The following is a 20,379-nucleotide window of genomic DNA, read 5'->3' as shown; positions in this document are numbered from 1 at the left end:
TTAACCATCTTTTAAATGTTTTCTGGCACTGGATCCCACAGTTTAACTACATACTGTGTGAAGAAGTGCAAAAAAGTTCATTACAAGTAAAGGCTTTGGGGTGGGTGTTTAGGTGTTGCTGTTGTCTCTTGGGGTTTCTTGTCAAGCTGTGTAGATAGCAGTTGAAATATATATAGGAAATCACACACTTTTACAGAGTGGACAGATCACCTCTACAATAGCTCATTTTATTTGATATGTAAAATAACTTTTCCAAAGAGCAGCGATTGAAACATGCTTATTAAATATATATATATAATTAGGCTTGTTAAATATATATATATATATATATATATATTTGTTTTCGTAGATTTTCACGGGTACAGGAATGCAGGTTTTGGTGTCTTCGGGTGTCTTCCCGTGTAAGAGTTGGGGTGTCTAGGCGACGTTTCGACGAGGTCTCATGAAGATGACGAGTGAGACCTCGTCGAAACGTCGCCTAGACACCCCAACTCTTACACGGGAAGACACCCGAAGACACCAAAACCTGCATATATATATATATATATATATATATATATATATATATAATTAGTCTTCTATGAAACTCTATTTTTAAAACCTGGAAAACTACAAAAAACTTGCTGGTTAAATCCCAAAGGGCTTGGCAAGTTTTTAGTTTGTGTCTACCTGGCCCATGTGAAGGACATCCAAATGTTAATTGGAAGTGTGCAGGGAAGGAATAAATATGCTTTATTCGAAAACATGCCCAGCTATTGTTATGGGGGGCCCATAAGAGATGAACAGTGTAATCCTGTGCATATCTAATCAGATGTAAGCCCCATTTAGTCCAATGTGAGGATCAATCAGCAAAATGATTCATCAAAACTAAGCTGAGGACAAAGTTGTAGGAGATAATTTCACAGAACCATGTCTCTGCAAATTACTTTGTTCCGTAAAACTCAGTGGGAGGTCACTGAGAGGTATAACTGTACTTATCTGCAAGGATCCTGTTTTCTGTATATGCACACCAATATGAAAGTCTGTGTATTATCTATACACACGTATGTATAACTGTAAAAGTACAATGAAAAGGGTTTTTTCTGACCTGAACAACCATCGTCATCATCAGAAATAGGAACTTCTCTTTTCAGTAACCGCCCTAGTTCTTCTGTATCTGCTACATCAACAGGCCTTTCTCCTTGTTTATTAGCCTGAAATGGATTTCCGCCATGTCGGAGCAGCAATTTCACAATCTGAAACATTAGGTATTTAAGTTTATTAGACATTAATTAACATTAAAAACAGGCCTTGGGAGGTGATTAGATTGTAAACAGACACCTTTTTTTTTAAAGTATCTCACTCTGTAAAATGCTATATACATGGATGACATTATATACCAGTAAGTAAATCAGGGTAGGACAGCAGTGCTGAAATCCATACATAACACACTCCAGAACAGTACACTGATTTATTTTGACTGCTCTGCTTTGGATTGGTGCCAAAGATAAAAAAATTAAGCAACACAGGAGATTAAACTCTTGTAACATATTTTACAAAGCAATCTTTTCCTTAAGTTCTGTTGACTGAGAGGCTATAGTATTTGGCAGAAATCAAGATATGACACTGGCATGCCAGTGCTGCTGGCAGAATACCCAAATATGCTGAATGAACAGCTCTGCCAACAAAGATATGCTGATGGAATGGCCAGAACAGGATGGAGTCATGAACAGGACAGAGGTGGATCAAGGGTAGAGGACATTTACACCATGTTCCTTACCATCCCTGTACCTATCTGCTTGGTAGCCATAGATCACCAGGAATTCTATGGAGAAAAGTTAATGGGCTGGTGGAGAAGGGATGGATTTCAACATTCTTCCTCTGCCAGTCTGCTTTGTTTCTGATTTTCAGTGCAGGGAAACCCATCCCTCAGCAATATCTCTTCTTTGTTAGATACTTAAAAAATAAAAACTGGCCTGCTGAGAAGCTGGTATCCTGAATTTTCATTATGGCCATAGAGATGGGAATTTCCCCATCTCTTGTGACCAGCATGGAAATGCAGACTACAACTGTCGTCACAGGCTGGTAAAAAATGGCAGGCTAAATAACTTGGGCATATTTACACATTGTTCTGTAGTCCTCCAGACTGCTGCCATGTTCATGTTGATACTGGAACTTTATACCAGCCCTAGACCTGGTGCAAAAAATTGCTGTCTCACTGAGGAGTTGTGTGTGTTGTTTAAGCCACCCTTTTATCAATGACTGCCTCTGCCAATCTCACCATGGCAGAACATTGTACTTCAGAACCCAATAACTGTACACCACTGCCAATATATAACACCCACAGAGAGTGGCTACAACTGAAACAGAGTGCATGATATGGGGCAGTATCTCAGAGCTCACACATAAGTCTTCTTTAAGTCTCTCTATAAGTAAGTAAGTAAGTAGTATGTAAGTATAAGTATGTAAGTAGATAAGTATGTAAGTAGATCCTGCTGGATTAGGCCAATGGCTCATCTAGTCTAGCATCCTGTTCTCACAGTGGCTGGCCAGCTGCCTGTGGGAAACCCTCATGCAGGATCTGAGCACAAGAGAACTCTCCCCTTCTGTGGTTCCCAGCAACTGGTACTCAGAAGTATTACTGGCTCCAGATATGAAAGCAGAGCATCATAGCATAGACAGGAGACTGGCTGGTCAAGAGGAGGAGGAGAGTAACTGTCAACAGCCTATGTTTCTCGGTTTGGGGCACAAGAGGGCAGCATAACCCACTATGCCATAGATCACCACTACTGGAAGAAAGAGAGAACATCATACCAAACTGCTTGTCTCCAGAACACCAATATGAACTTTAGAGGTGTGTTACCACTATGCAAACTATGCACACTGCACATTACAAGTGCTTCAGATTCCAGATACAAAACACCCAATACTCTACTCCAACAACTGGGTCTGCCAGGACAAAGCAGTCCATCCAGAAATGCAAGAGAAGGTGGCAGCCATGCTATGAAGTGTAACTGTTATAACTGTCACCCATGTCTTCCTCCCACTTTGTTATATGTGAATAGCATTTCTTGTCTGAATTGTTTTGCTTTAGTACCTCTTACACCTCCCTCCTCAACAGCAGGAAGCAGTGTCTTCCACACACAGAGAAAGCACTCATCCCTCCCACATGCAGATGATGATGAAGAAGAAGAGTTTGGATTTGATATCCTGCTTCATCACTACCCTAAGGAGTCTCAAAGCAGCTAACAATCTCCTTTCCCTTCCTCCCCCACAACAAACACTCTGTGAGGTGAGTGAGGCAGAGAGACTTCAAAGAAGTGTGACTAGCCCAAGGTCACCCAGCAGCTGCATGTGGAGGAGCAGGGAATCGAACCTGGTTCACCAGATTATGAGTCCACTGCTCTTAACCACCACACTACAGATGAGCTCTCTGTTGATGAAGGCCAGGCACTCTGCCCCAAACATTGCCATTACTGGCCAAACATTCATAAGCGTAACATCCCTTGCAAACAGAGTTCTAGTGAAACCCCCCAAAGGGCAAGTATATGCAGTCTCCCCCACTCCTGCTGAGGCATTTATGCTGGCAGAACACTCAAGTGGCATCATTTACTCTTCTCTGTCACTTACAAACACATATTATGCAACCAGGTTCAGGGTCTATGCTTTCCAGCAGCTACCCACTGCCTCTATGTCCCCACTCCCCAATTTTCTGCTGCTTGCTCCTCTACAGGTACAGGATCCACCCCACACTCTGTTCTATGGAAACCATGAAGGAGGCCCACCACCTAAGAATGCTCCCTGCTATTCCTCTACAGGGGTTGATAATCTACCAGTTCCAGGCAGGCTTCTGCACCTGGGCAAGCTTCATGATAGACAGTGATGCTACAGGTGCTCCTAACAAAAAGTTAATGCCACAGGAAACACTTCAACTGCTACCATGTTGTCAAGCAGTTGCTGTCAAGCAGAGGCCCCCTTTCTCTCTGCTCACTCAGGTTCCCTTGTTTGTCAGGCACAGGGATAACTGCTGACACCAGGATGAATGAAGCACTCAGTTGGAGAAATGGAGAGCGCGGTAATGAGGGCTGCTGGGATGCTAAATGAGGAAGAGAGTAGATTGATCATATGAGTTGCAGGGGGTGTGGTGAGCTGGTTGGCTCACCCATGCAGGAGCCAGGCTCTGGGTCCATGCAGCACTCTTCCCAATTGGCTTGGGTGTTCCCTACCTCTCTTATGGTCAGGATGAGTATTATCTACACTAGCCTGGCAGTGACTATCAAAGGCTTCAGACAGGGAGCATTCCCAGTTCCATCTGGAGACGCTGGACACTGAACCTGGGACATTCTGCATGCAAAACAGATGCTCTACTCTCCTTCCCTTGAACATAACTCATTTCAGCCAGTTAGGACTCCCCCTGTAGCACTGGTGCTACTGGAATCTATAAACTGGTGCTAAATTTGGGGGCAGCGAAGAGACAAATGCACCATGATGTGTCTGATTTCTGTCTGGTGCTGTACACATTGTGCTGTGATGCAAAGATATGTGCTCAGGGTGTGCCCACATTATTGTGAGTTCACTGGCTCCCTCAGCACATTTCTGGCATACTGGTGTTGTTGCCAGCATAACTTGTTTGAGGGTCTTTCTAGGGTCACTGGGGCACTACGTGTTTTTCCTGCTGTTTTTGAATGTTTTGAGGTCTCCCTTTTTCCTTTTGCTCCTAGGCTGAACCAGTATAGGATGCAGTGGCAGTTCCACTGGTGTGCTGGAAGTCCCCCAAGTTAGTGTCTAGAAATCCTCTGTAGATTTTGTTTAGTTAGTTTGGACCACTGTATCTATATGGGGATTGCTTATTTACTGCATGAATGGTACATACTTTTCTATGTCCGCTACTTGCAGAATCATGAAGTGGAGTATCATCATCTAGTCCTTGAGTATTCACATCTGCCCCTGCTGCTATTAAGACCTTAGCAACATCATAATAGCCAGCATTGCAAGCTTCATGGAGAGGTGTCCAACCTATTACAAAAGAAGTCCAAATATGAAGGATGTATGTGTGTATAATTCAAAGATAATGCAGTTTGATTTGTTTTGCAAAGACTGATACACACTTTTAAAATTTTAATAGGAAATCATTCTTTTATTCCTGCAGGTACAACCATTTAAAATGTAGTGTTTTGCTATGTGGTTTGTTAGGTTAATTAAAATTCAAACAGCAATGTTTTCAGTTTTGTGAAATATTGGAGTTGACATGTACTAGCTCCAGTCACTGCCCAGTCACTGGCTTTTTTCTTCTCCTCAAGTGAGCAGAATAAACTAGGAAAGTCTTGGTTTCCCTTGAAATCCCAATCAGGGATTTGGCTTTGTCACCTTCTAAGAAGCCAATCTTCAGTTGTGCCTTGTTATTCGTTTGCTGATCTTTTTTGTGAAGGTGCAACAAACCACAATTCCTTGTTTGGACATAAGGGGAAGCCAAGGATTCCAGGTTCAGTTATCCTGCTTGCACCAGGGTAAAAACAAAGCTGAGCGATCAGGAATTGTCTGCTAACACACTGCTCATTTACAGTAAACCATAATAAGCCAGAAAGTCTGTCTTATTACATGTTAACTTAGCCACTTCCTTTTAAAGTAGAAGTGCCATTTTTAGCTATTGTGGCAAACTGACATTGACAAACCTATCTTCTGAAGTACCAGCACACTAAAAAAAATAATATAGTTTACCATCATGAATCAGGAAAACTCACAAGCAAATTTGTAAAGAAGGTGTCCAGAAGCTATAGAAAAAAATCCTCAAATCTCACACTAGAGTAAACATTTCACACTTTGAAATTATACATGCTGCTCTTCAAAGGGAATATTAAAATTTGCATGCCACACTGATTACCATGTAAAGAAGCATGTGCCTGTCACTGAACATAAAACAGTAATGCCAAAACCTTCAACTCCTCAGTACAGGCTGTTTGTTCTATAGACCAATAACAAACAGCAAGTTATTCAAGAGTCATTATTTCATATATCCTAATTGTAAGAGAGACCAGAGAGTCTTATATAAACTGATTACTCGTCAAACTTACCTGCAAAATCTTTTACATTCACATTTGCACCTTGACTGATTAACTCTTTAACTTGTTTAATGTCGCCTCTAATGGCTGCAGTATGTAAGGGGGTTTCCCCTCGTTCATTTCTTTTGTTAACTTTGTCTTTTTGTCGTGATGAAGAGCTTGGTGTTTTCTTTTGTGTTGGTGTTGTCTGCAGAGGATGGTTTAGACTGGGATCTACAAATTAAAATTCAAGACAAAAAAACTTTAAAAATTTCTGCCATAGTGAATAAAATTTGCTTGACTGAAGTCCTCTTACAATCTCATTTTTTTTTCTTGTGGGTGGCAGGCTGTGTGTGTCATGTCATCTGTTAATAATCTATTCAAATGGTGAGGGAAAATCCATTGAAGAAAGGACTAACTGGATCCCAGCATTAGCTCCAAAAGACAGCTAGCAAACTGATTAATTTCCCAGTTAACAAAAACTCTGGACTAGGTGGTTCCCTAGGCCATGATATGTTGCAATAGCTTCATGAAACCTGGAGGTTTTGGTCTTTGATACAACACTTGCATCACAAAAGGGTCGTTCCCACCATCTCCTTATTATCTTGCAGCCGTAATAGGACCTGAAGCCATGTCAATCGGGCTATACATGTATACTGTATCCAGGGAATTATGTAATGTATGTCTACTTTCCCCTATGCCACTGAGCCAATAAACTCCTCCTCCCACACCAAGCTGCTATTAAGTCCTGGGAGAAAAGCTCTTATTGGTTTCCCCCCTGGGGCCAATGGCAACTTGGGGGTGGAGTTTTCACAGAGCCTGTGGCAGAGGAGGAAAATGTTAGACCCCCTTTCCCCATGGTCCTGATACAGGGCCCCTGCATCTGTATCTATACACACAGAGGAAGTGACTGCTTGGTAGTACCTGGACTGTTGTCTCTGGCAGTCATCTGCATAAGAAGGGCCATCTGCTTGCGTTCTGATAGTGGGTAACCAAACAGAATACTAACAGGTGCTGCTTTCTTATTTCCAGTTTCCTTTTTCATTTTCTTCTTCTCTGGGACTTCTTTCTCTGGAAATATCAGTAGATCTCAGTAAGAACAAAATACTGCCAATTACAGCACATTCAAGAGAAAGCACAGATATACAGACTGGAGAAGTATATCATTTTACACACTCCCTCTGAAGTTACTAAATTGCTTTCCTCTGCAAATGGAAAGAATATATTAGCAAATCTTCTCTTGAAAATATTTAGGTTACCTAAGTTGAGTCAGTGTGAGGTAGTGGCTAAGGTTGGCTTTGTGGAGGAGTTGGGTTGAGCAATTAAGTTCTCTGTGTGGCACTGGACAAGCCAATGACCCAATATGCATGTTAATGCTAAGCCAAACTGGCTAAATGTGATCATGTAGGTGTATAGGTACTCACGGTAGGGGGAAAAATATCACAGCTAACAGCACACATTGAACAAATCTTGGCTACAATTTGTGATTTGTCTAGAGTAGGATAAACCACAACCCTAAGTTTGGACATGATACTAAGCCAAGCCTTTGTTTAGCTTCAGATAGCATGTCAGCAGTAGGACTGGGAGAGGAGGGAGTCATGACTTTTACTATGAGTATCTACACACTGTGTTTGGCTTAGTGTTACATGAAAACTGAGCCAATACTTCACAGAACTGTTGTGAGGCCACTCTAACAAACAAACTAGATATGATTTTGGCATGACCTCTATGTCAGACTTAAGTCAACACTCAACTCGTACAAGTTGGGATAGGTAAAATAAAAGGGGGAAGATCCCTTGAATGGTAAAGTCCAGTTTAAAGGAGACCATGGGGATGCCGCGCCCATCTTGCTTTTAGGCGGCGTTTGTCCACAGGTAAGGCAATCTTATCTTAAGGAAACCATACTTGGGATAAGGCAATCTAAAGTGCACATGGTGCATGGAAGTTGCAGAACTGCTTTCAAGTATGTGCTTCTTTCTTAAAATCATTCCCCCCTAGCTTTTTCTTCAGGTAAGCCTCCAAAACTAGAAGTAACTTGATCAGGAAAGAAACAGCTGGGGAGAATTGTTTTCAGAAAAGACAGCAGTAAAGGGCTATCTCCTCCATTCCCCATGCAATAAAATAACACATTACTTGTGTCGAGTCAGCCATTGTTACATATAGTTTAACCCTAAGCTCCTTAAAGGAAGTGATATAAACCTAAAATCAAACAGAATACTTTAGAAAACACATGCAGTCTAAAACTCACCTTTATGTTCCTAATACTGAATAAGCATATACTTACAGTAACCTCAATTCACAACCACAGTAAACCATATCTTCTCTCTGCTAACACATAGGGAAAACAAACCACAATCCTTGGCTTGGTGTCATATGTGAACCAGGGACCATGGTTTGTTTCACTTCCAAACTATAATCTGTAGCAAAGTTTTCTTACTGGATTAACGATTGGGGTTTAAGAAAGGGATCATGGGTTTGTTTCCTCTGAGTACTAGCAAAGACACGTGGATTGGGCCATAGGATATTCAGATAAAAAAATCTCATATTAGCAGACATCCCTGTACTCTTACTGTGGGGGTGTCTTGATATATGAATAGAATTTAGAATTCAATGATCAAAAAATGGAACCCCTACTTTATTTTTACTTCTGAGGTAAGATTTGTTAGAATGACATAAGTATAAATGCTGCATATTAACATACTCTCCCATTTCAGAATGTCTACATATTTCAGACAAAGTATTTGATTATACTTGCTCATACTTGTTTGGCATGATTTGTTGATTTTTTTATAGGAAACAAAAATGTTTTTCCTATAAAACAACATTGTTTTATAGGAAAAACATTTGCCACACAGATTTAATTCTCAGTTTACAATGGATTCTAAATACCTATATCATCTGTTATAACAACTAAAAATATATCTATAAATAATTGCAAATATTTTGAAAATTATCTTAGGGTGACAATCAACTAAGTCATACTTAGAGTAGGCATAATAAAATCAATTTACTTAAGGGTTTACTCTGGATATGACTTGGCTGGATATCATTCATTCACATTCACACACACACACATTCACACACACACACACACACACACACACACACACACACTTGTTGTGCATTACTTTTTCCATTTGTCATTTAATATAATAATTATTCAGCATGAAACATTTTCTTCCTAAAGAAGTTACTGTGGTTACCACATGGTAGCTGCCATCTTCCAACACAGATGTGAAGGGATTTTATTAACAGGAAAAAATATTCCTGTACATGCTTAAGTTTGATGGTCATTTTAGATTCTCCACTGAAAAGTAACACAAGCTAAGCCTATATTAACACATACAAGTATTTGCAAGGAGATTTATAGGCACAAAAAACAACTAATGAAAACTACTGTAAATATGTGAATAGGGAAAAGTGCAGCTATTTTAAGTATACCTGATAATGCATTTACCTGAATATGTTCTGTAAGTAGATATTAATCTCTCCCCCCAGTTTTCATTTGTATGTCCTGGATCTGAATCTACAGAGTGAAGAAGACATGGGAGAAAAGGGGTGGAGGAGAGCAAGGAAGTGTGGCATACAATATAGATATATGGACATGCCACTTTTTTGTTATTCCTACAGAATCCTTATGCTAGCTTTACAGTGCTGTTAAATAAATGCCTAGAAAATTAAGAATTCACACCATTGCTAAACAGTCTAAAGCAGTAACAAATTGTGATTTTACAGGGAAATATTGCAGAACATCTGTAGAGAACATACTGTACTTCACCATAGAAGTTCTTCAGTACATGATGGACAAACATCAGAATGAAACAACTATGTAAGAGGAGTCTGAGATTCACAACATTTTAAGAATTCCAGAGCATATGCTTTACAGCATGTTTCAACAGAATATTTTTTGTTATTGTGGAATATAATCCAGAGATGGATGGAACTATTAAAGTTTGCCCGTCTCAGAGGAGGTAGACCTCAGGCTGTGTATGCACAACATTTTATTCTATAAAAGCAATGGAGACTATTTGTTTTTTTCTGTGTAGTCCATACAGAATCTAGATCTATTGCATATTTTTGGCCCCTGAAAAGTGCTTCTTGAGAAACTGGTTTCATTCAGAAAATAAAAGCTCATTGTGAATTGATTCTGCATTACCCTGTCGCTAGTGTATAAATAATAAAACAGATGAAAACAAATGCAGACAGTTCTGGCAACTGGAAGTGTTTCTACATCTGCACATTGTGGCTGGGCACATACAAATATCACAATAACCACTTCCTTTTTTTCATTTATATGGGGCATGTTTAGGGAGGAAAAGGTGTGGATAAGGTAATCAAGGAGAGGGTTTTCCAAAATTTTATCAAGAAATCAATCTAGATTGAAAGCAGCATGCTGAGGAAGAGCAACTCTTCTCCAAAATATTCCAGGGCATAAATTATGAGGTAGAAAACTTTAATTGGCTGTGGTATAAAGCTCTGTTGGCATTGCAATGCAAACAAGAGGGCATTATCCTGTCAGTTCAAAGGTTTCCATTTCTGTAATGAGACCTCCCCCTCTCTCCTCCCTCACTCTTCCCAAATCTGCTCCAGATATTGAGAAAACCCTTAGAACAGGTTTAGAGGGCACACAGGGGAAGGGTGGGAGTTCTGTTGCACATGCAGAAATCCTTGCATTGACAGAGCATTCATGCGGTCCTACACTGGACACAATCCAAAGCTTCCAACAATTCATAAGGCACTTCAAAAGCATGTGTTTAACAAATAGCAAATCATGCCAAACCTAACACTTAATTACTACTTTTGGAAGTATAAAAGAACCAAATCTAATAAACACCAGGTTTAAACATTAGGAAGAACTTTCTGACAGTAAGAGCTGTTCGACAGTGGAACGGACTCCCTCAAAATGTGGTGGACTCTCCATTGGAGGTTTTTAAGCAGAGGTTGGATGGCCATCTGTCATGGATGCTGTATCTGAGATTCCTGCATTGTAGGGGGTTGGACTAGATGACCCTTGGGGTCTCATCCAACTCTACCATTCTATGATAAAGTTGATACCAGCTAACAGAGCATTAAGTTATCTGTATTAATGTCTAAAATCATTAGTGAAATACATTGCTATAACTAAAACGGGGAAGTCCCAAACATTTTGCAGATCTCATTCCAAGAGCAAGCTGATATCAGTTTCTTTGGGAAGTTTTAGTTTAGACTCAGGTTTCGTTAAGATGGTTAAGGAGACAGTTCTGGTCACCTCACATCAAAATGGATATTGTAGAGGTGCAAAAGGTTTACAAAAGGGCAAGCCAAAAGGGGAGTAAGGGGGGCATAATAGAGATGAATAATATTATGCATGGTGTGGAGAAAGTTGATAGGAAACTGTTTTCCACCCTCTCTCATAATACTAGAATTTGGGGCCATCCAGTGAGGCTGAATGTCAAAAGATTCACAACACACACACACAAAACACTCTTCTTCACACAATGTATGATTAAATTATGGAATTCATTCCCATAAGATGCAGTGATGGCCACCAACGTTGGATGACTTAAAAAAAGGATTACTGTAGTTAAATTAATAGAAGAAAGAAGCTATAATTGGCTATGTGCCATGATAGCCACATTCTATTTCCACAGTATGCCTTTGAGTATGTTTCTGGGAAGCACAAATGGGGAAGAGTGCTGTTGCACTCTGGCCCTGCTTGTGCGATTTTCACAGACATCTGATTGGCCACTGTGAGAACAAAATGCTGGACTAGATGGGCCTTTCGTCTGATTCAGCAGGACTCATTTTATGTTCTTATCTATTCTGAATGAACTGAAGCTTCTAAACTGTCTTATGCACCATCCCAAGTAGAACACATTATGGTAAGGGAAGCTGAAAGCAGTAAAATTTGAATAATCAGGCCGGGCCTGGTTTTTCCAGGAACATCAACATATATTAACGGGCAGACTGCTCATTTAATAGGTGCACTAGGAAAAAAGGTAAGAAAAACTGTGCAGCTAGATTAATGATTGACAAGTGGGATATAAGCAAGCACTTTACTATTACTTTTTAATCTTTTGTGAAGGTTTATTATAGCAATTTTTTTCAAGAGGAAAAAATAAAACTGGCACTACCTGTGTCTGAATTTCGATCTTCATTTCTGGATGGACTAACATTAAACTGAAGTTTACGTTTCATGGAAGACTTTTCTTTCATCTCCTTTCCCACATCACTCCTATCCACTTTGGCAGTTTTGGTGTAGGAGGCAATCTTGTCCTTGCTCTGATATAAACAGAGTTACAAGTACAATGTTTACATAAAACTATTAACAGCGTATTTTAAAAAAAATAAAAATAAACACATTCTATGAAAAACCAGATAACCAATAGAAGAATTACACCTCTAATCTGTTCCTCAGATTACAACAATCTAGGATTATTAGACTTTACTACAGATTTACTACAGCAAATACAGAACAGAATAGTAACGGAATGCTAAAGAATCTTGCATCATCTTATGCTTTCTGTCATAAGTAATAAAGAAAATAAAGCATGTTAAAAATAAATAAAAAGTATAAACAAAAAACAAAATAAAGTTTAAAAAGGAGAGTAAAACTGTTATTGTGAAAAACTGAGACAGAATAAAGACTAGTGAAGCTGAAAGCTAAATGCCTTGTTATGTCACAGAAAAACACTAGGAACAAAACTGCTAATGCAGTCAACACATGTGTAAAAATATTTCACTGAACTCAGAAGTACAATTTGATAGACGTTTGTGATTCAGTTCCTACAACTATAATTGTAGCCAGTTGACTGTATAAAGTTTGCTTTCTTAACAATATAAATTACATAAATCGATGTACATAAATAATAATATAAATTACAAGTGTATCAACCTAAGAAGACAACATTAGTTTTCTAAATATACACTGAAAAAAATACAACAGCAGGTTGGATAAATGCTTAGCTCTTATTCTTTTCTCAGACTCAGTCCTTTTCTCAATAAAGGGTGGATTGGGCAAACAGTAGACAAACATACTTGACACAATAATCTATTTCAGGGATGGTTTAAGTTATGTAATCTGGCTGCTACTTGCTTTTCTGACTCCACCCCTGCCTCTTTTTCTGTATTTCCCACTGCACTCTGTTTTAGGGTGGAAATAACTGACCTAAAAGTTGGCACCTGGCATGGTGCTTAACAGTGCTAGTGGCATCACTTCCAACTGAGGGAGCTCCTGTGAAAAGTGAGACAGTTTGAGAAGTCTCTGCATTATCACAGAACTCTGGGGCACCCAGGCCTCACTTTTTGCTGGAGTTAAGTTCTGTTTAACAGCATGCCAGGTGTTGCTGCCCACCTGGCAGGCTTCACATGTCACTTCATGTGCAGCACCTGTCAGACACAGAAGTGCTTCCAATTTGGCAGGTGTTCCCTTTAGTAATAGAATATAATCTTCTTTACCCTGGGGATGCACATCCATTATGGATGGACTGGATCTACTAGGGATAGTCAAATCTGTTGCCATTGGTTTCCCATATTTTCCATTATTATGTTCCATTTGCCACATTTCCACATCAGTTTGATTTTTTTTTTTAAGTGAAAATCCAACATTTTAGTATGCAGTTCTCATAATATAAACAAGCAATTTCTGTACTCCTTTTTTGGTTGAAGAACTGTATCATAAAATTTGGAGCTATGTGAATATCAAAGCATAGCTATTGTTTTGGTTCACAGATTGTTTCCAGAAATGCAAATTAGGTAGATTAGCATTAAAATGTGAATGACATCCAATTTCTTCCCCATCCACGGAGTCCAGCTCTAGGGGATAATCTGGTTTCTCCATGTTGAAAAAAGTTGGCCAGCCCCCATCTATTAAAATGTTTACTATGCTGAATATTGAGGAACTAGTAGGTAGAAAACAGAGCAGATGTGAAACAGCATTTACTGTAAGCTTTTTTTTAAAAAAAAAAACCTTAGCTTTCTTATGTCATGAAAATTACTGCTATGAAGCAGACAATATTAATTAATGAAATCAAAATCCTTTAAAATGCTCACATAAAATATATGTAGTAAGTACAATTCTAAATTTCAATCCGACTTAGCATCTTAAACAGAGCAGTTAATATTTTTAATGGATTTTCAAAAGAGCAAACAAACCAATCATTTCCCATGGCTTGTTCATTCAGAATTTAAGTTATATTTTTCAAACTAAAGTTGTTTGCTCATCTAATAATACTGAACAAATGTAGGCAAGCAGATTACACTAAGTTCCGCTCAATGTAGCTATGATTATGTCTGTTAGACAAACTGCTTTTTCATGAATCGTCACTAATAGCCAGGCAGCAATACATGGAATATATTTTACTTGCCACAATCTTTCTATCTTAAATTTCCACCATATTTTCAGAGCAATACAACAATCCACTGTAATAATTCATAACTTATTTTCTTTTAAATATCTTGAATACCACCAATTATGAAACTATCCATTTCATTCAGTTAAAGGCAAATTACAAAGATGATACTTAAACTGTTAATTATCAATATTTCTCTGCAGCTCATTGGAGACATAGGCCTGGAGGTCACAGCAGGAGTTGCAACATCATTAGGCAATGCTATGTGACTGCTGTTGATCTCATTCCACAAGACAGCTAAGATTATAGCTGTAAAGGATGCTACAATCAAAGACCAGAGCCCCAAGGATATACGGACTGTAGTAGCTCTGGATATATAAAACTAACTTTAAAAGTACATGAATGATGGAGGAACCATTTTGTGCCCTAGCTCTTAGGATTGTGAACTGGAAATTAAAGGGCCGTTATACCATCCTGGCTAGTTACTGCCCACATTTTGGCTTAGCAAGGCAACAAGTTGCCTGTGTCAAATAAAAAAATTCCCCCAAGAAGCTTGATGTAACTAATATTGCCATCATTCTGGGCTGGCACTGCTAAAAGAACTCAAATATGCAGTTGATATAGTGCTGCTCTATATTTTTACAAGTTGATTTGATGACCTCTCAAGGTCATTTCCATCCTATTCTCAAGAATATCTATCAAAGGAGTGGAATGTACAAGGTGGCACCACTGTTTTCGCAAAAAAGGGATCAAAACCAGCTTACTCAAACACAAGTCAAAGACACAAAAAGACAGCTACACAGATTCACAGCACTCCTGACATGTTTCCAACAGCTTTGGTGTGTTAAAGCATAAATATTTTTCTCAGCAGTTGTTACTAGAAAGTATAAACACATTTTTTCTCCTTGCTAGAGAAACATTTTTCAATAATGGGCGCTGCCATCTTTTTGATTTTTAAGGATATGGAAAATCCCTAAGTGTATGGCCTTGATCATTGTATCCTCCTGAACTAGCTCTGTGGGATGGAAACTGGGGACACTGTTTTTGGTTGGTTTCAGAGAGCAGCATTTTGTGCTGCCTGGTGCTGCAGGGTACCATTACTTAACATCTATATGAATCTGTTGGGAGCAGTCATTAGGGGTACTTGGATGAGGTGCCATCAGGACACTGATTATACCCATCTCTGTTTTTCTGTAACATTTGAATTGGGAGAGGCCTTGCAAGCCCAGGACCAGAGCCTGGACTCAGTGCTGTGCCAATTAAGGACCAATAAATTGACTCCTGGCAAGACAAAGCTCTGCACTATGGGTGGGCTGTGCTTGAATTCCCATTATTTTTTATTGTGAATGTGCTTTGCAATAAGAGGAGGAACAAATAATTGAAGGAAGCAATTAATTTCATTCTCCCTGGAGAGAGAACAGGAAACAGATGCGAGACAATAATCTGTTCCCCAACCCCATCCCCACTGCTAATCTAAGCCGGAAGCAACAAAATAGGCTAAATTTGTGAACGGGAAGCTTTCAAGTAATTGCACAATAGCCCTAAAAACCTAAATGGCACATGTTCACAATGTCCAATTATTATCAAATGTTTACCAGAAATCAGGTTTGAAATAACATGGGATGACAACATAGAATACATTAATTTGGTACTGAAGTTGTATGGACTCTAAAAAATTGAGAGAGAAAACACCAGCAATTCCCTCTTCTCACCAGTGCGGAAGCAACCTTAATGACAACTATAATTAGCTGAGCCATAGATTCTAAAATTCTAAGTTACCGCACTTCCTTCAGCTTTTTTAACACTTCTCATATTGGTATTTTGGTAATATACATATTTATTTAAACTTAAAATAAAATTTATTGATTAAATGTAATGATTAAACCAGGCTTTCCAAACTTGGTGCCCTCCAGATAGTGACTGACTACAACTCTCATCATACCTGACCATTCACCATGCTAGATGAAATGGAGCACAGCTGGAGTTCTCCAATACCTGGATGTCACCAGGTTGGAAAAGGTTGGATTAAGTCAGATAAAATGATTAGCTAACAGGCCTACTTTAAGCCCTATTGAAAGAAGGAATTAATTTTGGAATACTATTAGGTAGGCAACAGTCTTTTCATAGTAATCTTAATATGATACATACTGAATTCTACTCAAAAGAAAATATCAAAAGTTCACAACATAACACCTCACAAATACTTTAAAATGAATGTTGTGAGTGTTTCTTTAAAAATCAGAGGGATACTTCAAGTTTGTGTTTTATCAACTTTAAAACACCTTAAATGTAAGTAATGTCATCAACTATGAAAGAATGCATGAAAAAGTTTCAGGGCACACAGTGAAAGAGGAGATTATGGTGGGTTTTAGCTCATTACACCACAGGCAGAGTTATTTTAGCAAGTACCTCCTACAACTTTGTTTAGTTGCACATAATGCTATCTCTTCTGACTCATACATGTTCTTTGCTTTCATGGATTTGCCTAGCTGCAATGTAATCTTCTTAATCAAGTTTCTTTTTATACCTTTCTTCCAGTTGGTTTCTCCACCATGGTGCTATCGCTGTCAGAATTTTGAATCTGAACTGCCTTTGCTGACCCAAATCTGGGCATTTTATAGTTGTTCACTGACTTTATCTTGCATCAGAGTGCTCATTATGCATCTGCCAGGGAAAAGACAAGAAAGACGGGGAAAGAAAGAAAAAATAAGTATCAGCATACTTGAAGTAATCTACAAGTATTGGGTAACATTTCAGTGTATCTAGAGTCATCAGTTTCAGGGTTTCACAAATATATTTATTTATTAAATTTGTATACCGCCGTTCATCTACAGATCTCAGGGCGATTTACAGCATAAAAATACAAGGTAAAAACAAAAACAAAACAAACAAACCAGCAACCACCCCCTCCCACAAACACATTAAAAAGAATATATGATGATACTCAGCCAAAGGCCTGGTTGACCTGGCGCCTAAAGGTGTATAATGAAGGTGCCGGGCAAACCTCCCTGTGGAGAGCATTTCACAAACGGGGAGACAATGCAAAAAAGGCCCGTTCTCATATTGCCACCCTCCAGACCTCTTGTGGAGGAGGCACACAAAGAAAGGCCTCACATGATGATCACAGAGTCTGGGTTGGTTTATATGGGGAGAGGCAGTCCTTGAGGTATTGAGCTGTTAAGGCTTTGCAGGTCAAAACCAGTACTTTGAATTGGGCCCGGAAACTAATTGGCAGCCAGGACAGAATCAATGTAATATTTTCAAATCATCTTGCGCTGGTGAGCAACTTGCTGCCGAATTCTGCACCAGCTGATGTTTCTGAACTGTCTTCAGGGGCAGTCCTATGTATAATGTGTTGCAGTAATCTAACCTAGAGGTTACCAGAGCATAGACAAAAGTAGTTAGGCTATCCCTATCCAGATAAAGGTGCAGCTGGGCCACCAGCCAAAGCTGATGGAAGGCACTCCATGCCACTGAGGACACCTGAGCCTCAAGCGACAGCAAAAGATCCAGAAGTACCCCCAAGCTACGTACCTGCTCCTTCAGAGGGAGTGTAACCCCATCAAGAGCAGGCAACCTCCCATCCATCTGGTCTAGAGAACTGCCCACTAACAGTGCCTCAGTCTTATCTGGATTGAGCTTCAGTTTGTTGGCTCTCATCCAGTCCATTACCGAGACAAGACAAGGGTCCAGCACATCCACTGCCACACCTGCAGATGTAAAGGAGAAGTAGAGCTGTGTGTCATCAGCATATTGCTGACAACGTACTCCAAAACTCCAGATTACCCCAGTCAGCAATTTCATGTAGATGTTAAACAGCATAGGGGATAAAATCAAAGCCTGAGGAAACCCACACTGAGGGCTCCACAGGGCTGAAGAACTCTGGAAGCATCAGCCTTTGGAAACATCCATCCAAGCAGGACCGGAACCACCGCAAAGCGGTGCCACCCAACCCTAACTCAGACAGCCACTCCAGAAGGATACCACAGCACACTTAGAATTGTGATGTGTCAGTTCATTTGATTAGATACTGTCATGAAGAAGAAGTATTCACTGATAGGAAGAAAATCAGTGACTGACAACAAATTTAGAAAACTCATATATACTTTCATCAAGATAAGTATTTCTATTCACATTGGCTTGAATCTAAAGTGGCTCCTCCATTCAAATTGGGAGGGGGCATTTTGACCACCTCTCCATTCTACAGCTTCCACACCATATCCCAATCCATTCTGTATGGTCCCAGAAAACCCAGAAGTAGATTTTCATGGAGCTGCAGAACAGAGGAGGAGGCAGGAAAGGCCTGCTCCACGAACTCTGCCCAGTTCAAAGGAGGTAAGTTAGGATCTTAGCCATTATCCCCAGATTACTACAGCTTCTGGAGAACCAAATGCATAGATAACTACAACCACATAGAAAGGCCTATGTATGCAGTAAGCCTAGCATTTCTGCAATTTACTGGATGAAGCAATTGATAATATTGGGCTTGCTACAGCCACTAGACAGTGCATGGTTAACAATTCTGTATATAGGCCAAGAAAAGTTGTCTTGTCCTCATGGTTGTAAACTCATCTTCCCCAAACCCTATCTTCTATAGCATATTTACTTTTGTCATTACTATTATTGTTGACAAAATATTACATAATTGTGAAAAACTAAATGTTTTGTTAGAAAAATACAACAATATGAAGGGGGGATGAAACGGTAATGAAATCCACTTTGGGGTTTTCCCTTTGTTTACAAACCTCCAGTAACAGACTGTGCATTATATACATCAGTTTAACCAAAGTTTAGGACCATACATCCAAGCAACAGTTTTATAGAGTATTCTGTCATATACACTGAAATTGATCTAAAAGGGTTCCCTGCCAAGTTGCATTCCAGCAGTGATCTTCCATTTCTCCTTTTAAGGTTTGCTCCCACAATTTTTGAGCCCCAAATTAGCACCTGTAGAACTTTCAATTAAAATGTAAATTTTGGAGACTAAGCTTCTGTAGACATCCTTAGCTTTTACCACTAGTTTTTTAAATGGCACCAAATTCTAAGAGGCTTTTACTTAATTGTGGGATTAGAAATAAAATATTGTATCTGATCTGATGGATTGTACCTCCAAATCCTGAAATGTTGCTTCAATCTGCACAAACATTCCTTTTTTAATTTCAGAAAGTAAAAGGTTCACAATAAGAAGTCATGGATTTCCATTTTCAACAAAAAAATCAAGCTGTGACAAGTGAGGTAACAAACAAAAGGAGATTACCTAAAGTGGAATCACAGTTGTTAGTTCCAGACTGCCAGTACTATTCAAACTTGAGGTCAGCTTATTGTAGCTAGTATGAAATATCCAAAGCAGATCTAAACAGAAATTATTACAATTACTAAAGTAAATAAGATAATTAAGAATTGTAGCCAACCATTTTCTCAAAATACAAATATGGTAAACAAATGCTTTAATAAATCTTAACTTTATTTCCTAAATACTTCTAGCTATATTACTGTGTAATTGAAAATAAAATATTGCTTAACACACACTCTCAGTGTGGTTCTACTCAGAAAGCAGCAATGATAATGTTAGTGCCATGTTATTTTTCAATTAACATTTTTCATATGTTACATATTCAATGACTGATGACTTGCATATGAATGTATAAAATACAGCATTGAAAAAAACTGTGGAGCAATGATGTGAGATAATATGAAACTTCTATTCATACTCTTTGATTTGTGATGGCTCATTCATACATATAGTCACCACTGCTTGCTGCAGTAATTAGATAAGGAATATGCATTTGTGAACCAGCCAATAAACCACGCAGAATCTCTGAGTATGCATATCATGCAGCCTGGTTCCATTATGCTACGGTCCTTGATATCAGTTACAGTAGGATTACATCAGCATAACTTGGCTGGAATCCTATGAACTCACAACAGAAGAGAAAAAAGCAAAGTAACAGCAGTACAAACAAGAAATAACAGCAATACCAACATTCTCACTGCATTCTTGCACCCACCCGCCTCATCAACGGTACATAGAG

The 20,379-nt window shown here is 39.1% G+C and overlaps 1 protein-coding gene across 7 annotated transcripts in view; it reads right to left on the bottom strand.

Annotated features, from left to right (window-relative positions):
• ANKRD12 (ankyrin repeat domain 12) overlaps positions 1-20,379 on the bottom strand; it is a 48,984-nt gene that overhangs the window by 11,504 nt on the left and 17,101 nt on the right. For 3 of the 7 annotated variants that reach the window (XM_083518455.1, XM_083518452.1, XM_083518454.1), the window contains exons 2-9: positions 19,605-19,699; positions 16,875-17,011; positions 12,131-12,278; positions 9,475-9,543; positions 6,942-7,088; positions 6,051-6,251; positions 4,853-4,995; positions 1,088-1,235 (exon numbers count right to left, since the gene is read on the bottom strand). In XM_083518455.1, the coding sequence (XP_083374581.1) occupies positions 1,088-1,235; positions 4,853-4,995; positions 6,051-6,251; positions 6,942-7,088; positions 9,475-9,543; positions 12,131-12,278; positions 16,875-16,961 (943 nt within the window). In that variant the 5' untranslated portion in view covers positions 16,962-17,011; positions 19,605-19,699. Of the gene's footprint in view, positions 1-1,087; positions 1,236-4,852; positions 4,996-6,050; positions 6,252-6,941; positions 7,089-9,474; positions 9,544-12,130; positions 12,279-16,874; positions 17,012-17,881; positions 18,058-19,604; positions 19,700-20,379 lie in introns of all 7 variants that reach the window. The other 4 variants (XM_083518453.1, XM_083518456.1, XM_083518457.1 and 1 more) reach the window with 4 other exon arrangements.

This window comes from Podarcis liolepis (genome assembly GCF_965112155.1).
Source record: "Podarcis liolepis genome assembly, chromosome: 8".
Lineage (NCBI taxonomy): Eukaryota > Metazoa > Chordata > Lepidosauria > Squamata > Lacertidae > Podarcis > Podarcis liolepis.
The sequence above is the reverse complement of the archived record's forward strand: the minus strand, read 5'-3'. Positions and strand labels throughout refer to the sequence as shown.